The 20,680-nt window shown below is 39.3% G+C and overlaps 1 protein-coding gene across 9 annotated transcripts in view; it reads left to right on the top strand.

Annotated features, from left to right (window-relative positions):
• Positions 1 to 20,680, top strand: part of SLC25A12 (solute carrier family 25 member 12) — a 225,185-nt gene that overhangs the window by 157,870 nt on the left and 46,635 nt on the right. For 7 of the 9 annotated variants that reach the window (XM_054477026.2, XM_054477028.2, XM_054477029.2 and 4 more), the window contains 4 exons: positions 5,799 to 5,938; positions 13,576 to 13,722; positions 15,945 to 16,083; positions 16,753 to 16,846. In XM_054477026.2, the coding sequence (XP_054333001.1) occupies positions 5,799 to 5,938; positions 13,576 to 13,722; positions 15,945 to 16,083; positions 16,753 to 16,846 (520 nt within the window). Of the gene's footprint in view, positions 1 to 1,515; positions 2,139 to 5,798; positions 5,939 to 13,575; positions 13,723 to 15,944; positions 16,084 to 16,752; positions 16,847 to 20,680 lie in introns of those variants that run through there. The other 2 variants (XM_063648308.1, XM_063648307.1) reach the window with 2 other exon arrangements.

The raw sequence follows: 20,680 nt of genomic DNA, 5'->3' as shown, positions 1-20,680 counted from the left end.
AACACGGTGAAACCCTGTCTCTAGCAAAACTACAAAAATTAGCAGGGCATGGTGGCATGCGCCTGTAATCTGAGCTACTTGGGAGGCTGAGGCAGGAGAATTGCTTGAATCTGGGAGGCAGAGGCTGTAGTGAGCCAAGATCATGCCACTGCATTCCAGCCTGGGTGACACAGTGAGACTCCATCCCCCTCCCAAAAAAAAGGGAATTCTATGGAGGCCAGGCATGGTGGCTCTTGCCTATAATCCCAGTACTTTGGGAGGCCGAGGCAGGAGGATCACTTGAGGCCAAGAGTTCAAGACCAGCCTGGGCAACATGGTGAAACCCTGTCTTTACTAAAAATACAAAAAAATTAGCCAGTTATGGTGGTATGCACCTGTAACCCCAGCTACTTGGGAGGCTGAGGTGGGATAATCTCTTGAACCTGGGAGGCAGAGGTTGCAGTGAGCCAAGATCACACCACTGGGCCGGGCACGGTGGCTCATGCCTGTAATCTCAGCACTTTGGGAGGCTGAGGTGGGCGGATCACGAGGTCAGGAGATCGAGACCATCCTGGCTAATACGGTGAAACCCCGTCTCTACTAAAAATACAAAAAAATTAGCTGGGCATGGTGGCGGATGCCTGTAGTCCCAGCTACCTGGGAGGCTCATGAATGGCATGAACCCGGGAGGCTGAGGTCAGTGAGCTGAGATTGTGCCACTGCAGCACTCCAGCCTGGGTGACAGAGCAAAACTCCATCTCAAAAAAAAAAAAATCACACCACTGACTTCAGCCTGCATGACAGACAAAGACTTTCATAAAAATAAATGAAAATTCTATGATAATAAATATATAGCTTAATTTGGTAAGAAGTAGAGCTTCACCTGAGTGTTCAAATTAAATCAGGAAGAATTTTTGGTATTTTTTTTCTTGGTGTTGCTTTCGGATATTGCAGAGAAGTTTTTTGGTTTTTGCTTTTTTTTTAGTACTCAAGGCTATTAGAGTAGCTTAAGAGTTCAAGGTGAAAAAAAGGATGGAGTGTTATTAGTTTTTATGCTATTTGATGATAGACTGTGGAAGCGTCTAGCTTCCATAATAATAGTATGTATGTATGTATGTATGTATGTATTTATTTATTTATTTTGAGACAGGGTCTTGCTGTGTTGCCCAGGGTGGAGTGCAGTGGTGTGATCTCGGCTCACTGCAACCTCCACCTCCTGGGTTCTAGCGATCCTTCTGCCTCAGCTTCCCTAGTAGCTGGACTACAGGCATGTGCCACCACACCCGACTAATTTTTTCTATTTTTAGTAGAGACAGGGTTTCACCATGTTGGCCAGGCTGGTCTCAAACTTCTAACCTCAGGTGATCCACCTCCCTTGGCCTCCCAAAGTGCTGGGATTATAGGCGTGAGCCACCGCGCCCAACCGATAGTCTTTAAATATGAACTCATCTTTCCTGAGAAATGGACCTTTACATATATTTGACAGCAGGACTACTCTATTGACTATGCAGTAGTCCCTTCTAGAGGTAGGTAAAGGGCTAATAGAAATACTTTCTCTCAGAGAAACAGGAGGTCATTCGGGAAACTAATGACCATCTGAGAGTAGAACCCAGAAGTCTGGGACTGAGTCTACATGCCATGTTGGTTGGGACTTCCTCTACAAGTTCCTGTTGTTGGTCTTTTTGTTGTTGTTGTTGTTTGTTTTCCTTTGTTTTCTTTTTTGGTTTCCCAGTTCCTCCTCTTTCCTCCAATTTTTCCTTCACTGAAAAACTCTTCACTTCTACAAGTCTCACCATTGTTTTTGTTCAGCTGTGTACAAGGATATTCACCATTCATGGTGGGAGTCCTAAAAACCTCTCTGACTTCACTTTAAGAACTGTGCAGGTGAAACTCAGCTACTGAGGAACTTTTCCCCCTGACAATAAGAATGTTTGGTCTCAAGCCTATAAGTTGGTTGTAGTGGCTCCTGCTGGGCTGGAATCCTTGGAATAAGGATGTCGTTGGGCTGATGGTAGGTGGGCTGTGTCACAGGGCTGATGGCTTGTATACCTACAGGAGGAGTTCTCTGGCCACACCGTTGGTACAGCAGCTCCTTCCAGGCTCATTCATGGAACAGGCATGGTGGCAGTCTTGGAGAAGAGTGCCAGCCCCGGTCAGAGGTAATTTTGTACTGCAGAAAGGTGAACAAGACCAGTAGGAAGTGCCCATAAGAACCAGGGGAGGGATGAGGGTGGATGAGATGGGGAGACACAGTATGGGTTGCTGGGGAAATTAAAACCTCTGTTAAGACATATTTACATAATATATATGATTTAATGTGTATTTCATCTAGTCCAATCATCATAAGTGACTGATACAGCTAAACTGACTAATGTTACACATCTGTGAACATTTTTACTTAATCACAGTTGTCACCATTACCTGCTCTCCTGACAAATCATTGTGCTCCTCTCCTTTGAGCAAAGAGAACATAATGACAGGCTACTTTTGTATTTGGCCCCAGTTCCCTTTTCAATGGAAGTATAAACCATCCCTTTCATAAGCCCATGCTCTGCAGGAAGTGAAAAAGTTGTCTATTGTTTTCTATATGTCAGAAAACTAATGGATTCCTGGTTCTCTTAGCTATGCCAACCTAGTATAAAATACTATATCGTGATTTTGCTGCCAATAAGATGTGACTGTCATTTCCCTTTCTTCCAGGCCAGAACTATGCTACAGAAATAGCATTCCTAAACATGGCAAAAAAAAGATCCTTGTTTGCCACTGGAAAGATGGGATTCTCTCTGGGGGTGGGTGGAACTTGCTACGCAGTTTCAGTTAGATGTAGTTGGTATATTTGAGACTATTGGTGTTCCCTTTCATGTCATGCAGGACCTGATAAAGCTGGGTAACATAAAAACACCAGCTGTTTGAGTTATTACCTCATACAAGCATAAGCTCTCCAGTTCTGGAGCTTTTATGTAATTTTATTTATCACATTCTGATAAAAGTAAAGTGGCAATTTATGAATTGGACTTGAAAACAATAGTTCTACTAATTATTTCTGTGTATCTGAACCAGCCTCAGGCACTTGGTAGTAGAAACAATGATAACAGAAGAGAAGTAAAATACATCTCCAGAAGTGCCAAAGTAGGTTTGTAATCTTATTCTAGTAATTATAGTAGTCCATGAAGTGTCTTAAAAAAACCCTAAAAGTATCAAGGTAAATAAACCACAGCATATAATAATGATCATAACAAAACCATATATAAAGCTGTCAAGTCACCACTTTGGGAAAAGTAGAAAATGTCCAAATACTCATGGAAAATGACACTTCTGTATTTGGGGAGAACACTATGACTAATTTAGGCCATCATTTTAATTGTTTCAGAGACATTCTAAGATCTTATTTAGAGATGGCTAAGGAGTTTATGAAATAGGATATCTAAAGTTTTTATTACTGAGATATTTTCCAGATGTAAATTATGCATTATAAATTTAGTTCATAAATATCGTTTTTGTGATAATAGAAACTTTTTTTTGAGACAGAGCCTTGCTCTGTCACCCAGGCTGGAGTGCAGTGGCACAATCTTGGCTCACTGCAACCTCCGCCTCCCGGGTTCGAGCAATTCTCCTGCCTCAGCCTCCCGAGTAGATGGGACTACAGGCGTGTGCCACCATGCCTGGCTAATTTTTGTATTTTTAGTAGAGACAGAGTTTCACCATGGGGGCCAGGTTGGTCTCTAACTCCTGACCTCGTGATCTGCCTGCCTTGGCTTCCCAAAGTGCTGGGATTACAGGCGTGAGCCACTGTGCCCAGCCAAACAATTTTTTATAGATAATTAAATTTTCTTAGCTTGAATGCTTTTGCGTTTTGGACTTTATTTTATATAGTTTCACATTTGAGATTCTGATATTTTCTTATTATATAAAAGGGATTCAATTTCATTCTACCATTATATAAGAATTATCTAGGTAGTAATATATACATTTATTATCAAACAATTATATTTTAACTTTTGAAATAACCTTTAAAAGTTTACCCTGAAATAACTATTCCCTTTAATAACTGTAATGTTACTTAATTAAATATAGTAATGTATTCTAATTTGCTTTCCATTTTGAATTTTTTTTAACTTGAAGATGAAACAGTTCTTTTTGTTAGACCTTAAAAGTAAGAAATTAATTTGGGACTAGAAACAGCTAATTAATTAAGTTAGAAAGATCCTAAAAATCTTTAATGATCTGCTACAGTATTTGTAGCCCTAAATATTTTCCGCTATCTTTATTATTTTAATTGTTTTGTAAACTTTAACATATTTTACAACTTGGAAGTTTCACATAGATTTGAGGATCATCTTTTGTGTTGGTTAGAAACCAGGATCCCACAAATTGCTATTGGGTTAATTCTTCGCTTTTTAAATTTGTATTTGTGTAAGGTGAAAATGCTTGACCTATTGAAAACTCTGAAGTATTTGTCCCTACTTAGGGAAGAAATGAATCGTGCATTCCATTTGAAAGGAAAGATGAGAATCCCATCTCCCCAGTGACATCCAATGCCTTCTTCCAACTTTGCTGATTGCTGCAATCTATTCAGAGCTATTATATTGACTCTAGACTGGTAGAACGTCCAGTTCAGAATTCTTACATTCCCCTATCCCAGTAGTAATGCTTTTATTAAGAAAAAGTGTATGTATATAAAACTAAAGGGAATCCATTAAACCATTTACAATATGAGATCAGTATCTTATTTAAATAATTTGCAGAAATTAGAGAAAATAGCATAGTTGGAGATTATAAAACCTTAGATGTGTATTTACTAATTCTCTAGTATAACTGATAGCTATTGATGGCAAAACCCTTTCACTAATAAAATTGGCTGAAATTTGAAAATAATTTTGTTCTTAAGACATCAGTAAAACAGGCTTCCTGCTTTCTTAACTTTGTTCATGATTTTTTTTTTTTTGGCATGAGCTTCTAAATTAGTTTATCCAGTCTATGCTTGTTAAAGTACCAGTCATTTGTGAATTGACTTTTATAGTAAGTATAGAACTCTGTAAGAATGTAAATGACGTTGTTAGTGCATGAAGACAAGCTGCCAGAGGGTTTTGGTTGTATGTTACACAGTATGACTAGTTCCTATCTAAAAATTAGTGTACTGTATTTAGCTCTTTATTTAAAAGTGAATCACTAATTTAACTTATCTTAAAATATTTTAATAGTTCAGACTAATAATCATGGATTTTATGGGGATTTTGAAGCTTTGTGTCGAGACCATATTTTTAACAATATCAGAAGCTTTTAATAAGATGCTTGCTGCTGAGCTAATGATATGCTTTTGGTAGTTTTTCTTATACCTATCTTCAATAGACATATTCAGGCTAGTGTGAATGTAATAATCAAGCCTCAATCAAACCATACTTAGTATGACAAATATTGCATTATACTGTAATTTAGGTATTCATGCTTCTGATAAAGGGTTTAATTCGACTCCTTGAGGAACTGGGAAAACACTATTGATTTTATATGGGATGTAAAATAGCAGCCATTTATAATGTAAGATAGAAATCACTTTCTAATTAAAATTAAATAAAGAGAAATTAAGAATCTCATGGCCTTATATGCAATGGTACATATTCTTAAGTGTAAAATTATAATTTTTGTATCAATTGTGTTCCTGCGCATGGTTTCTGGGCACACAAAAAAATTGCAGTTATTTTAATAGAAGCAGATGATATTGACTTTTAAAACTTCTCTTAATTTTTTTCTGTAGGAACATTGCAGTGGGTTAAACTACTTGTTCCAGATATAATTGATTTATTTTTGTTTTCCCTTTTAAGAAAATGTCAAAGAAATTTTTGGACAGACTATTATTCATCATCATATCCCTTTTAACTGGGATTGTGAATTTATCCGACTGCATTTTGGGCATAACCGGAAGAAGCATCTTAACTACACAGAATTCACGCAGTTTCTCCAGGTGAGCTTAGTTTTTATAACAGGTATCAATATATACTATTCTTCTTCTGTGTCCTTCCCTTTGTATTTATTAAGTTTATTACAAAAATAGAAGTTCTCCATGGTATTTCACTCCTATTTTTTAAATTCCCCCCTCTTTAAATTCTTAATAGCTATTTCTTTCAGTGTTTACTTCCATTTATTTAAATAGTAAAGCACCTCTACTTTTTAATTTTCTACTTTTAAGCACTTTTTAATTGTATCCTAACTATAGAAGATTAGAAGCTAGTTCTTTCACGGCTGGGCGCAGTGGCTCACGCCTGTAATCCCAGCAGTTTGGGAGGCTGAGGCGGGCGGATCACGAGGTCAGGAGATCCAGACCATCCTGGCTAACATGGTGAAACCCCGTCTCTACTAAAAATACAAAAAATTAGCCAGGTGTGGTGGCAGGTACCTGTAGTCCCAGCTACTTGGGAGGCTGAGGCAGGAGAATGGTGTGAACCTGGGAGGCGGAGCTTGCAGTGATCTGGGATCACACCACTGCACTCCAACCTTGGTGACAGAGCAAGACTCCATCTCAAAAAAAAAAAAAAAAGAAGCTAGTTCTTTCACCTCTCTCCTGTCCCTCTTTATCACAGACTTGGACTTCTGTCCCCTTTCCCCCAATATAATTATATCATGATTCTGCTTAGATCAGTAATCCTACGAGTTATTATAATTTTGTAAATACTATTGGTGGCTGAAGTTATTATATATTTTTTTGAGACAGAGTCTGGCTCTGTTGCTCAGGCTGGAGTGCAGTGGTGTGATCCTGGCTCATTGTAACCTCCACCTCTTGGTTCAAGCAATTCTCATGTCTCAACCACTCAAGTAGCTGGGATTACAGGAGTGTGCCACCACACCTGGCTAAGTTTTCTATTTTTAGTAGAGGTGGGGTTTTGTCATGTTGGCCAGGCTGGTCTTGAACTCCTGGCCTCAAGTGATCTGCCTGCTTTGACCACCCAAAGTGCTGGGATTACAGGAGTGAACCACTGCACCTGGCCTAAAGTTATTGTTCTTAGAGTTTCTAGTTTTCATTTGTTTAGTTTTTTGTGTACTAATACTAAGTCATTCTTAAATCTTGGCCCAATTATTAAGATCTCTTTTTAATGCGTTTAAAACACATTAGGTATTCTATTAATTTCATCTTCTTGGAGCTCTCCAGGAGCTTTCTTTCTTTTTTAAAAAAATTTGAGGTAAATTTACATAAAATTAATCATTTAAAAATGCACAATTTAGGCCAGGTGTGGTAGCTCACGCCTGTAATCCCAGCACTTTGGGAGGCTGAGGTGGGCAGATCACTTGAGATCAGGACTTTAAGACCAGCCTGGCCAACATGGCGAAACCTTGTCTCTACTAAAAATACAAAAATTAGCCAGGCGAGGTGGTGAATGCCGTAATCCCAGCTACTGGAGAGGCTGAGGCAGGAGAATCACTTGAACCCAGGAGGTGGAGGTTGCAGTGAGCTGAGATTGCATCACTGCACTCCAGCCTGGGTGACAGAGCGAGACTCTGTCTAAAAAAAATTAAAAACAAAATAAATAAAAGTGCACAATTTAGTGGCATTTAGTACGTTCACAGTGTCTTATATCTAGTTCCAAAACATTTTTATCATCCCAAAAAGAAACCTTGTTCCATTCAGCAGTCACTTTCTATTTCTGCTTTCCCCCGAGCTCTGGCAACTTCCAGCCTACTTTCTGTCTCTATGGATTTACCTATTATGGATATTTAATATAAATGGAATTGTACAATATGAACTTTTTTTTTTTGAGGCAGAATTTCACTCTTGTCATCCAGGCTGGTGTGCAATGGCGTGATCTCAGCTCACTGCAACCTCCGCCTCCTGGGTTCGAGCGATTCTCCTGCCTCAGCCTCCTGAGTAGCTGGGATTACAGGCGCGCGCCACTATGCCTGGCTAATTTTTTGGATTTTTGGTAGAGACAGGGTTTCACCATGTTGGCCAGGCTAGTCTCAAACTCCTGACCTCAGGTGATCCACCCACCTCAGCATCCCAAAGTGCTGGCATTATAGGTGTGAGCCACCACGCCTGGCTAAACAATATGAACTTTTGCATCTGTTTTTTTTTCCCACTTAGCATAATGTTTTTAGGAATCATCCATGTCGTAGCATATATCAGTGCTTTATTCCTTTTTTGTGGCTGAATACTATTCCATTGTATAATATAGTATAAATATATTATATTTTGTCTATCCATTCATCAGCTGATGGACCTTTGGGTTGTTCCCACCTTATGGTTATTGTGAATAGTGCTGCTATGAACATATGTATACAAATATTTGTTTGAATACCTGTTTTCAGTTCTTTTGGCTATATACATAGGAGTGGAATTTCTGGGTCGTATGGTAATTCTGTTTAACTTTTTGAGGAACCACCTGACTGTTTTCCACAGCAGCTGCACCATTTTCCTGTTGTTTCCTCACCTGCTTCAGGGCCAGAAGCCAGTCTGTGTAAGCTTGCTGCATAGGAGTCATTCTGTGATCACCCTTCACTTTTACCTTGGAGAATCCATTTGCTGTTCTGTTACGTTGAACCTCCTGTTTGCTGCATTTTATCTCTTCTTTTATTGTGGTTTACTTATTTTTGGTAGAATACTTCCTGCAATGGCTTCTTGAGGAAAGTGGAATAAAATTTTTTTGAGACTTTTCATATGTAAAAACCTCTTGTTCCGGCTGAGGGCAGTGGCTCACACCTGTAATCCTAGCACTTTGGGAGGCCAAGGTGGGCAGATCACTTGAGCCCAGGAGTTCGAGACCAGCCTGGGCAACATGGCAAAATGCCATCTTTACAAAAAATACAAAAACTAGCCAGGTGTGGTGGCACACGACTATAGTCCTAGCTACTCAGGAGGTGAGGTGGGAGGATCACTTGAGCCCAGGGAGGTAGAAGCTGCAGTGAACCATGATCCCACCACTGCACTCCAGCCTGGGTGACAGAGTAGCCCTGTCTCAAAAAACAAACAGTCCGGGTGTTTTGGCTCACGCCTGTAATCCCAGCACTTTGGGGGGCCAAGGTGGGTTGATCACTTGAGGTCAGGAGTTCAAGATCAGCCTGGCCAACATGGTGAAACCCCATCTCTACTAAAAGTGCAAAAATTAGCCAGGTGTGGTGGCAGGCGCCTGTAATCCCAGCTATTTGGGAGGCTGAGGCAGGAGAATCTCTTGAGCCTGGGAGGCAGAAGTTGCATTAAGCCAAAGACGGGCCACTGCACTCCAGCCTGGGCGACAGAGCAAGACTCCATCTCAAAACAAACTAACAAACAAACAAACAAATCCCTCTTGTTCCACCATTATGCTAAGATAGTTTGGCTGGTTATTGAATTCTAGTAGGAGTTTAATTTCCTTATAATTTTGAAAGCATTGCTCTTTTGTTTTCTAGTTTCCAGTGTTGCCACAGTGCCATTCTCATTCTTAATTTAATCTTGAAACTTTTTCCACTCTGACTCTGGAGTGTTTTAATATTTTTTCTTTTCTTTGGTGTTTATGAAATTTCACGATGGTATTCCTTGGTGTGAGTTTATTTTTATTCGTTGGTCTGGGCTCTTCATTCATTGGGCTTTTCTAATCTGGAAACTTAAGTCCTTCAATTCTTGAAAATTTTATTACTTTTCTTATTCTATTTTCTTAGTTTCTAGGACTATTAAATGTTACATTTATGACCTTTTAGTTTTCTTTTCTCTCCTATTTTCTTTTTTTTTTTTTTTTTTTTTTTTTACACTTACAGCAATGGTTTATTACAGTGAAAGGAAGTCAATTAAAATCAGAAAGGAAAAAGGCACAGAGGTGCAAGTTTCCAGTTTTCTTCTCCAAGTTGAGTCATATAAACAGCACATAATCCTCCCAGCAATTGTATGGACAACACATAGATAGTATTGCCAACCAGGAAAGCTCATCCAAGGCTTGGTGACCAGATATGTTTGTGGGTTTGGTCATGTTGGGTCTGCACAGCTGGCTTCATTTACTCAGTCTCTTGCCCCTCCAAAGGTCAAAGTGATACCTCATGAACCAAGACCCCCACCTTAAATTACACAGTTAGCATACCTGATGTAGCTCTAGGTCCCAAGTAAACACAAATACTCTTATCAAGCATGATATTCCAAGGGTTTAGAAGTTATTTCCTAGGAGCTGGTCAAGGATTAATCCTTTCTTTGGAATGTGCTGAGTTTGCACAACACAGACCTGCAGTTTCTCTCCTATTTTCCTTCTGAGCCTTCTGTTTTCTATTTCTGCTGTATTTCTAATTTTCAGGAGCTCTTTTTGGTTTTCTGAATATTCCTTTTAAAAAATAGCATATTGTTCTTGTTTCATGGATGCACTCTTCTTTCACTTCTTCAAAGATATTAAAGACAGGTTTCTTTGTTGTTTTTTTAAAGTTTTCTTCTTGCATAGTGTCTGCTTTCTCCACATTTATTTATTTATTTTTACTCTTTGTTTGGGTCTCTGTTTTTCTTTTTCTCTTTCTTTTTTTTGAGTCAGGGTCTTGCTCTGTCCCCCAGGCTGGAGTGCAGTGACAGGATCATGGCTCACTGTAGCCTTGACTTCCCCAGGTTCCAGCGATCCTCTCACCTCGGCCTCCTGAATAGCTGGGACTACAGGCATGTGCCACCATGCCTGCCTAATTTTTTGTATTTTTTGTAGAGGTGAGGTTTTGCCATGTTGCCTAGGCTAGGTCTTTTATTTTGGATTAGGGAATCAGGGAAAAATTATCTACTGTCCAATCTGGAATATTAGATCTGGCTTTTGATGTTTTGGTTGCTGAGTAATAAGTAGTTGGAGGTCTCAGTGTTCAGTTTTGCAGAAGGACTTTCAGTTTACTACCTTTTTTCACTGTAGTATCTCCCTCTCAACTGTGTGTGGTCTATGCTGGTTCAGAGATCCTCTGTTAAACTCCTCAGATAGTAGACCTTTAGTCTTCTGCCAAGGTTGGGAAAGGGTGGAGGCCTTATTTGGAGTAAGGCAGGTAACTAACTGCTTCTTAAACCGACATCCAGCTATGCCCCTTGTTTTCAGCTCCACCTTCACCATCACTTCCAGAGGTACCAATGCAGCTAATAACTGAATCTTTTGGGGGTCCTGTCATGTACATTGGCTTCCTTTTTGGCTTTTTCTGCTTAGTTTTTTTGAGTCCATTAAGTCAGTTGTCATTTGCTTTTCTGCTTTCTGATCTTAAAAATATAGTTGCCATCTTCTCCTTTTCTGTTGTCTTTGTCCTTGCGTTTCTGTTTTATTTTGTTTTGTTCTTTTATTGTTATTTTAGTGGAGAGTGGCGTTTTGGAAGATGGTGGAGTTAAATGTACAAGTTCACTCTCATCCAAAGTCGCACTGTTTCTGAAGCTCTGCTAATTTTCATCTCATAATTAGATGAAATGCATTTTCAAGGGCATAGGATCTTTCCCTTCAGCATAACTGCCTTTCTTTATCTTTCCTTTAGTTCTCCTATCCACCTACCTACCTACCTACCTACTTACCTACCTACCTTTTTAACCCAGGATTTATTTATTTTACCTTTTATAAGCCCACAGTATTGTTTTTCTTCATTAGGATGATCACAGATTTGAAACTATGGGCTTTAGGTGTGGGTATTTGGAGGTGCCAGTGCTTGTTCTAACTCTTTTCCCTGTTAGTGCTTATCTAACTCACCTTATAAAATTCTCAAACTTGAAAAGTTGAAAATATATGCATTTGAGAGCTGACTTTTTTAAAAAAGGAAATGTTTGCCTGACTATTGTTTAAGATTCTTCCAAAGATTACGTTCTCTCTCTTTCTCTCACTGTTTTCCTTGCATTTACAGAGGCTATTTTACAATATCTATTATACCCTGATGTTTTAATTATACTGTATAAACTGAGAGCTGCATATATGTAACTCCTTTTTTTCTGTGTTTAACTTCTCATTTTTAAGTCATTAATTTTATTTTTTAAAATCTTTTTATTTTGGAAGACTTCAAATATACTCAAAAGTAGAGAGAATAGTGTAATGAACCTCCTGGACCTATAACCAGCTTCAATAATTACCACTTCTTGGCCAATCTTTTTTTATCTATACCCTCCACCCTGCCTCCTGCAGGATCATTTGGAAGCTAGATGCACATACTCTATGATTTTTTCATCTGTGATCCTTCAAATATGTATCTTTAAAAGACAAATAAGAGTCTTTTAACTGTTGACCTTATAGAAAACAGACAATCTATTCTACTAACACTACTCCTTCAGTGAGTGTTCTGCTTCATCTTGAAGGTAAAGGTCCACATCTTCTTTAGTACTGAGTGTTATTAATAAGGCTAAATTGTACCCATGGCTACCATTTGATATTTCTGGGAGATTAAGACATATAGGGAAGACAAAGACATAAGAAAGAGATAGAAAAGAGGTAGAAGAAAAGAAAAAGGTATATAAGACAGGGAGTGAACCTGTGTCTACTTTTGATGCTATTTAGGAATATCTTTGCCATAGGGACCAATTTCAATCCATGTAATGATGTAGATAGATTGAAAATTCCCACTTCATTTGACGGGTGAAGTGGTTGGAGCTGAGGTCATGGGAAAATGGAGTGAGTTATCACAAGTCCATAGGAAAATATAATTAAATAAAAATGATGAGACTTCTATAAAAACTACTTTTAATGTCATGAAAAGGTAAAGCAACATTAATTTGTAGTCTTTGATAAGTAAATGTGAATGAAAATTATGTAATCTTTAAATAATATGTATATACTTAGATATGACTATTATTTACAGAGTTGCAAAGAGTGTGACGGTGGCATCCAATAGCAGCACCATTGTTATGTTTGCTAACAAGTTTTTTGCATTTCGTCATGGATCCCCACAACAGAAATGCTCTGATTTTGACTTTTGTATAGTACACAGGGGATTGCTGGAACATTATGTTGTTTTTGTGGATATCACTTATTACAAAGTTTGGTTGCCCAATAGTTCAGAAGTTCAGAGATATTCTGGACTGTCTTACAGTTTATGAGTAACGGTGCTCAGAGCCAGTGATAGCTGAACACTACTTTTGCAGTTTGTTATTCTTGACTTTCATTTTAGAATGACTGAGTATTGCACTTACCAGTTGGTAGAGTTTCTCACTGAGTTTATTTGAAAAATTTTTTTGAAAAAGTGGTCTCTAATTCATTTATAGAATGAGAGAGAGAGACTTTGATTGCAACATTTAAAATTGAAAAACTGAAAATGAATCTAAACTCTTAATTCATGAAGTACTCTTTGATGACAGGTAAGCCTTCAAGCAGGAGAGATAAATTACTGTATATTTTAAAGGCTGAAATGAAGCACCGAAAACATTATTCTCTGTTTTCAGTAATGAAAACTTGTCAAGTAAAATCTAAGGGTTATTTTTTCCTACTTTTCCTTTATTGATGTGCTCTCATTCATTCTTTTTCCTGAGGAGTAATATGTAGTACATTTTTAAGAAAGCGCATTCTTTTTGAAAGAAATTGAAAGTTTTGTTGTAAATTCAGATCTGTGCATTGTTTGTTTTGTAGTAAGTACATGTGTGGGAAGGATATCTGTTCTTCCTTCCTTTCCAAACCATGTACTTGGAATGTGTTTAACCAGCTTAATGCCCTATATCTAATTTCCTCACAGGAGCTGCAATTGGAACATGCAAGACAAGCCTTTGCACTCAAAGACAAAAGCAAAAGTGGCGTGATTTCTGGTCTGGATTTCAGTGACATCATGGTTACCATTAGATCTCACATGCTTACTCCTTTTGTGGAGGAGAACTTAGTTTCAGTAAGTAAAAGCAAGTTCTTTAACTTTCTATTTCCTCAAACCTTTTGATCCATTGTGTCCTGGATTGTCTCCAGGGACTCATATGACTCAACTATTCAAATTTCATGCTTGGTTGGTAGAAAGTAAACAGGTGTGTGTGTGTGTGTGTGTGCATGTGTGTGTGTGCGTGAATGTATGTATGTATGTGTGTGTGTAATGGAGGTAGGGGTGATGGTGAGTTATCTTTTCCCAGATCATAGTTTAATTTAGAGCCACCATCTTGCTCTCATGTATTTCCAAATTGTTTATTTCCATTTACAGAGTCCAGTTCAAGGGAAACGAGTTTATAGACAAGGGTGAGCAATTACTTTTTCCAGTGGGCAGTAACTCTCCCAGACACTACTGCCTTCATCTTGGCCTCTTTCCACACCACCAGGCTCCCAAGGTCTTGCTATAAAGATGGCTTCTTCCTTTGTTGCCTTCAGGGTGCTGTCTGCCGGAGGGATCGTCACTGGCTTCTGCACTGTTTTAATAACCATGCCCATGGCAGAAGGTATGGAGGAAATATGTGGCCATCAGCCTCTGTGGCTCACTCCTCTCTCTGCCCCTTCACCTGTGCATTCAGTCTGTATGCACCAGACATAGTTTTTTGTTCTGTCAACCTGCTAATCTCTATAAAGTAATCATCTGGACCAATAGCAAACTCATGTCATCCACTTCCTCACATAGAGTGGCGAAACTTTCCTCACTTACCCGTTTTCTTGTCTATGCGTTGTACTTATGTATAAGTTTTTGATTACTGCTTATTTTGAATGGAGGGAAGCCAGTGAGTGCCTTTGTTGTTTCAGCTGAAGATCATTATCCCTGATTTAGACTGGGGTAGAAAGATCAACTTCTGTTCTTTTTCTTCAGTGAATCTGAACATGGAGCATGTCACTTTCTCCTACACGTTTCACCTCCTTGACACCATCCCCCACTCCCCTGCCCTCACCTCATACCCCAACCAAAAAAATGAAAGAAGGAAGGAAAGAAAGGGATAAAGGGAGAGAGAAAGAGAGAAAGGGAGGGAAGGAGGGAGAAGGGAAGAGAACCCTAGAGGGAGGGGCTCAGTACCTTAGTGGGAAGGGACTCATTTAATCTTTTCCAACTAGGTTAGATAGACCTACTATAATAGCCTCAGCTTACCAAAAGCCAATTCTAATCCTCAGAGGAGTATATGAAAATTTGAGTTCAGCTTTTGGGTTGCTGGTATCCAAATTCAGGCTAACACAAATATAAACTGTATTTAGTTTAAGGCATGTGTGTGAGGGGTGGTGGGGTGGGATATATTTGCTCATCATTACCTACACTATTTGTAATAGACCTTTATGATTAAAGTTGTCACATTGGTATTTACATAAGCATTTCTTTGCATTTTTAAAGGAGAATGTTTTCAATCATATGGGTTCCTCTGACTTCTGGCTTGGAAATGAGGCTTTTGCAAACTATGCAAAATATGCTCTTTCGAGTTTATGTCCAAGTGGTGGGCAGAGAACAAATTACCTCTTCATCCTGCAGAGGTAATGAAGGCCACGTTGCCCCCCATCTCAGGCATGAGAGAGCCTCTTTTGCACTATTCCATTGAAGACATAACTCAATAGTGCATAAATTCTCTCCAGATTTTCTACATTTTTTGGAGTTTTTGATAATTGTACCCTTCATGATCCAAATTTAGAGTTTAGCACAGACTGTTAAGTATTTTAATTATAACAATGGCCTTAAAAATTAGGAAAAGTTGATGTAATAAAATTGTCTTAAAATTTAAAGTCATCAATTGGTTTTTGTGTATGTGTATGAAGGAAAAAAGCAAGGTTAAAAAGTGTTCCATAGATTGTACAGTGATGTTTTGTTTATCTAGGACTAGCAAGAGTTTCACAGTTGAGGGTCTTAAAGATCCTGTTTAAATAACTATTGTTTTGATCTGTGATAATTATATTTGTTGTTTTTGACCTTATAGGTAGATGAACCATGAAGTCCAACTTCCAGATGTTGCTTTCTTCCTTAAAACCTAAATTACATAGACTTCCCTGAGGGCATGCAGTGCACTGTTTCAGTGTGACACTTTCCTTGTATTTATGGACTGGTTGTTAACATCATTTTAATAGTGAAGACTCCTTTGGATCCTCTTTGAGAAAAGTACAGTGTCCATAAACGTGTTTTTGTTTTTGTTTGTTCTTTAAACTTTTTGTGTTGTCATTTTCTAGGCAGCTGGAGGAAGTATCTCACACCAGGTTAGCTTCTCCTACTTCAATGCATTTAACTCCTTACTGAATAACATGGAGCTTGTTCGTAAGATATATAGCACTCTAGCTGGCACAAGGAAAGATGTTGAAGTCACAAAGGGTAAGATTTTAAAATATACATAAATAAGAATCTCAGCATTTTCACTTTTCTTCATTGAGGCATGATGTTGATCTAAGCTTACCACTCTAAAGCCAGATCTAGAAAGTATGTTACCATGTGTATGTATGCTTTACTTGGGGTCCAAAAATCCAGGTGGATTTAATGTGATACTGAGGTCAGGAATGGAAAAGTGGCTTTGACAGTTTTGAAAAGAACCTTGGCCCAATCTGTCAAACAGGTCAGTGGCACTGTGGCAGCAGCTTGTTTGTACTAGGAAGGAGTTGCCACAGAAAGATGGGCAAGCCTACTCCTTTTGGTGAGTGGTATTAGGATGTTTTGAATGACTGAAGAACACCCACTTTTTTTGTATTATAACTGTGGAGACCAAAGTGAATAAGCAAGATAAGAGGAGATTCTAAAGAGATTGTTTTATTCTTGAAATTAATTCATCTGTTTTGCTGTTTTATCATCTTAACATTTTATCTTTTACCAGCCTTCAGAAATGTGTATTCTTGTATCGTTGAACTTAAATATTTAAATTCAATTTTAGATTTTAAAAATGATACTAAAATGCCTATAGCTTTCAGGTTATGTTATAGTTGGTGAAGGTAGAACTTTGTTATATATTAAGAATCATTCAAGATTTTAACTTTTTTTTCTCTATTCCAGAGGAATTTGCCCAGAGTGCCATACGCTATGGACAAGTCACACCACTAGAAATTGATATTCTATATCAGCTTGCAGACTTATATAATGCTTCAGGGTAAGTATTTCAATAATTCTTCATGATATTTATTATAGAGTAGTTCTAAAATGTGAAGCAGTGGTGTCCTTTTAGTTCATTCTAACATGAGTTTTTTCCATGTATTTGAATAGTTTATATTCAGAATATAAATTCCAAGAAAGACAAGCAGATGTAACAAAGGAGAGGAAAGAAACACAGGAAGACAGATAGAGGGAGAAGAAGATGGAGGGAGGGAAAAGGAGAGAACAAGGGAGAGAAGAAAGGAAGGGAAGGAAAGGGGAGGGAAGAGAAGGCAGGAGTGAGGTGAGATAGGAATAAGGGGTTGAGGTGCATGAGAGAGGGAAATGGGAGAAGAAAGAAATCTGACAGAGAAGAGAACGGAAGTGAGAAGAAGAAAGGGAGGGAAAAAGATTGACTTAATCTGGGCTCTCTGGAGGTGTTACGAATTTCAAGAGATTTGTGGAAATTTGCCCAAATTTTTAACTTTGTAAAATAGACTCAGATACATGGAAGAATCTTGTAATCTTTTTGGTTCACTATAAATGGTCCTTCACTAAACAGTATATGCCATTTTGTGTTGGAGAGTATCATTTTCTTTCTTTCTTTTTTTTTTTTTTTTTTTGAGATGGAGTCTCTCTCTGTCACCCAGGCTGGAGTGCAGTGGCAGGATCTCAGCTCACTGCAGCCTCCACTTCCCAGGTTCAAGTGATTCTCCTGCCTCAGCCTTCTGAGCAGCTGGGATTACGGGCACATGCCACCACACCCAGCTAATTTTTGTATTTTTAGTAGAGACAGGGTTTTACCATGTTGGTCAGGCTGGTCTCGAACTCCTGACCTCCTGATTCGCCCATCTCGGCCTCCCAAAGTTCTGAGATTACAGGCGTGAGCCACTGTGCCCAGTCAAGAGTATCATTTTCTTGAGATATGCGTGTGTCATTGTCATCAGAGTTACCATCATAGACAAGCTCAGATGTTTTATGCCTTTACTCTATAAATGTAAAAGAACAAAGCACACGCAAATCCAAAAGAAAAACCCTTGTCTATGGGCATCCAGAAGGATCTGTGGGAAATGGGACTTATGGCTGTTTTCGTTTTGTTTTGTTTTGTTTTGTTTTTGAAGACAGAGTCTCGCTCTGTTGCCCAGGCCAGAGTGCAGTGGTGCGATCTTGGCTTATCACCACCTCCGCCTCCCAGGATCAAGCGATTCTCCTGCCTCAGCCTCCCAAATAGCTGGAACTACAGGTGCACGCCACCATGCCCGGCTAATTTTTGTATTTTTAGTAGAGATGGGGTTTCATGATGTTGGCCAGGCTGGTCTCGAACTCCTGACCTCAGATGATCCACCCGCCTTGGTCTCCCAAAGTGTTGGGATTAGAGGCGTGAGCCACTGTGCCCAGCTTGTAATTCACATTTTTAAACAAAGGTTTTGATCTTCCTTCATGATGACACATTTCAAAAAGTAGTTCTCAAAACTGGATGTAAAGTGACCTTATAGCTAGTTCATGGAATTAAGGTTTTGGGAAACAGTAGTGCATTCACATTGTTACCAGTAGAGGGTCTTGACTATGAGTTGTTCATGTTCTTGGCATGTTGAACAAAGAAATAGACAAAACACACAAAGCAACAGAAGACAAAAGCATAGATTTATTGAAATGAAAGTACACTCCACAGAGTGGGAGCGAGCTTGAGCAAGCAGCTCAAGGTCCTGGTTGCAAATCTTCCGGGGTTTAAGTACGCTTTAGAAGTTTCCTGTTGGTTACACCCTATGTAAATGAAGACTTGGCCCGTGACCAGAGGCTGAAGTAAAGTTACCTATGCAAATGAAGACTTAGCCCATGACCAATTGGAGGCTGAACTGAAGTCTCGGTCTGCAACCAATCAGAGGCTGAAGTGAAGTTACACCCTATGCAAATGAAGACTTGGCCTGTGACCAGTCAGAGACTGAAGTGAAGGCTCCCCATGTCCAGACCCTTCCTGTGTTTCTTTCTTCTCCTCTGTTACATCTGCTTGTCTTTTTCTCTTGGAATTTATATTCTAAACTATTTGAATAAACTGTTCTTCTGCCTCATTTCCCCCTGAGAGATGTGATCTTCATAAATCTTTATGGGAGGCAGAGGGACCAATAGTCTTTCTTCTGTAAGTATTTCATGCTGATTGGGGCACAGTCCCTGCCTGTTGGGGACCATGGAACTCTAGCACTGCTCTGTCTAGTGGAGATAGTGTGACTTCTTGATGGCCAGGGCGGGCATCATCATCTGGAACTGGAAGCCCTGCTGCATGATCATTTGAAGCTTAATCGTCTCTAGGTGAGAAGAAATAATCTGGTAAAAAGATTAACAAACATGGTCCAAAAAGTCAATGCAAGTATAATTATTAACAATGGGCTGGCCAAGGGAAGGAGCCATGAAGCCCAGCTTAGTACCCTTGACCAGGAGCCCTATGATGTGGACAGCTGTTGTTATATTTTAGAAGTCCTGTCAGCTAATTTTCGAGTGACATCCCTTACTAATCCTGATTGGTTGATATAAAAACAACGTTCTTATAGGAAAAGACATAAGCCATCTTTTTGAGCAGTTAGGAGAACCAGTCCCCTTCTATTTTGTACAGTGACTGCTGCCAAGGAGTCTATTTGATTTTGTGAGGTGACAATACTTTGGGCAGTGTCTTCCAAGCTGTCCAAAAGATCCTTGGATGAGCATTGGTAATAGGATAGGGAAGTTGGAAGCCTGCTAACTCCTATTGCTGTTCCTTGCAGTTATTCCTAGCCCTACCAAAAGGGGTATGAGTTGGATGGCTCATTTGTGCTTGGCAGTTGCAGTTAAAGGTATAATGAGAGACTGGTTATTGGGAGCTATGTTGATTTTAAGGGGGTAAATATACAAGTATACAGGTTCCAATCCAGTTGGCTGATAAACATAAGTACAACTAGTTCCACACAGGAAAAAGGATCTTTGTTTTTTAAGACAAAAATTGTTGTCTGTGGTGAACATATGTGTTAGTTTGTTGTTTTCACTTTCCCAAGTGATGAAGGTCCCTGCTAAGGTGGCCCTGGTTAAAGGCTGGAAAGGACCTTGGGAAGTATCCTGAGTTGCCCCAGCAGCATTTTTCCAGTGGAGGTAGTTTCACTTAGCATCCACCAGCAACCACCTAGAGGTATTTTCGTACTGGGGAACCAAAAGACAACTAGATGTCTCAGGATTAGTATAGTTTTTCCCAAGGGAAAATGTGAACACAGCTACTGGGCCTATCTTGGCCGTACTTAGACTGTGTATCCTTTAAAGTGCCCTGAACTAGGAATGGTTTCCATGAAACCATACAGGTTTACCAAATGATGCAGTCTGGGTAACTGCATAGCTTACATAATCATGTGAAGGGTTAATCTCTAGGGTGTAGATTTTAAGCCAATTAATTAGAGCTCCTTTATATAAACATCACACACACAACACTTGTAGACAGGGGAAGATCTAGCTGTTGTTAAGTTTTTCTTTCCCTTTAATTTTTTTTTTTTTTTTTGAGACAGAGTCTTGCTCTGTTGCCCAGGCTGGAGTACAGTGGCATGATCTCAGCCCACTGCAACCTCCGCCTCCCGGGTTCAAGCGATTCTTGTGCCTCAGCCTCCTGAGTAGCTGGGACTACAGGTGCGTACCACTATGCCTGCCTAATTTTTGTATTTTTAGTAGAGACGGCCATGTTGGCCAGGCTGGTCTCAAACTTTTGACCTCAGATGATCTGCCCACCTTGGCCTCCCAAAGTGCTGGGATTACAGGCGTGAGCCACTGGGCCCAGCCTCTTTCCCACTTTATGAACCCTATCACAACTTCCACAGACCATCTATGACGTGCTTAGATTTTC

The sequence above is a fragment of the Pongo pygmaeus genome, chromosome 11 (assembly GCF_028885625.2).
Source record: "Pongo pygmaeus isolate AG05252 chromosome 11, NHGRI_mPonPyg2-v2.0_pri, whole genome shotgun sequence".
Classification (NCBI taxonomy): Eukaryota; Metazoa; Chordata; class Mammalia; order Primates; family Hominidae; genus Pongo; species Pongo pygmaeus.
The sequence above is the reverse complement of the archived record's forward strand: the minus strand, read 5'-3'. Positions and strand labels throughout refer to the sequence as shown.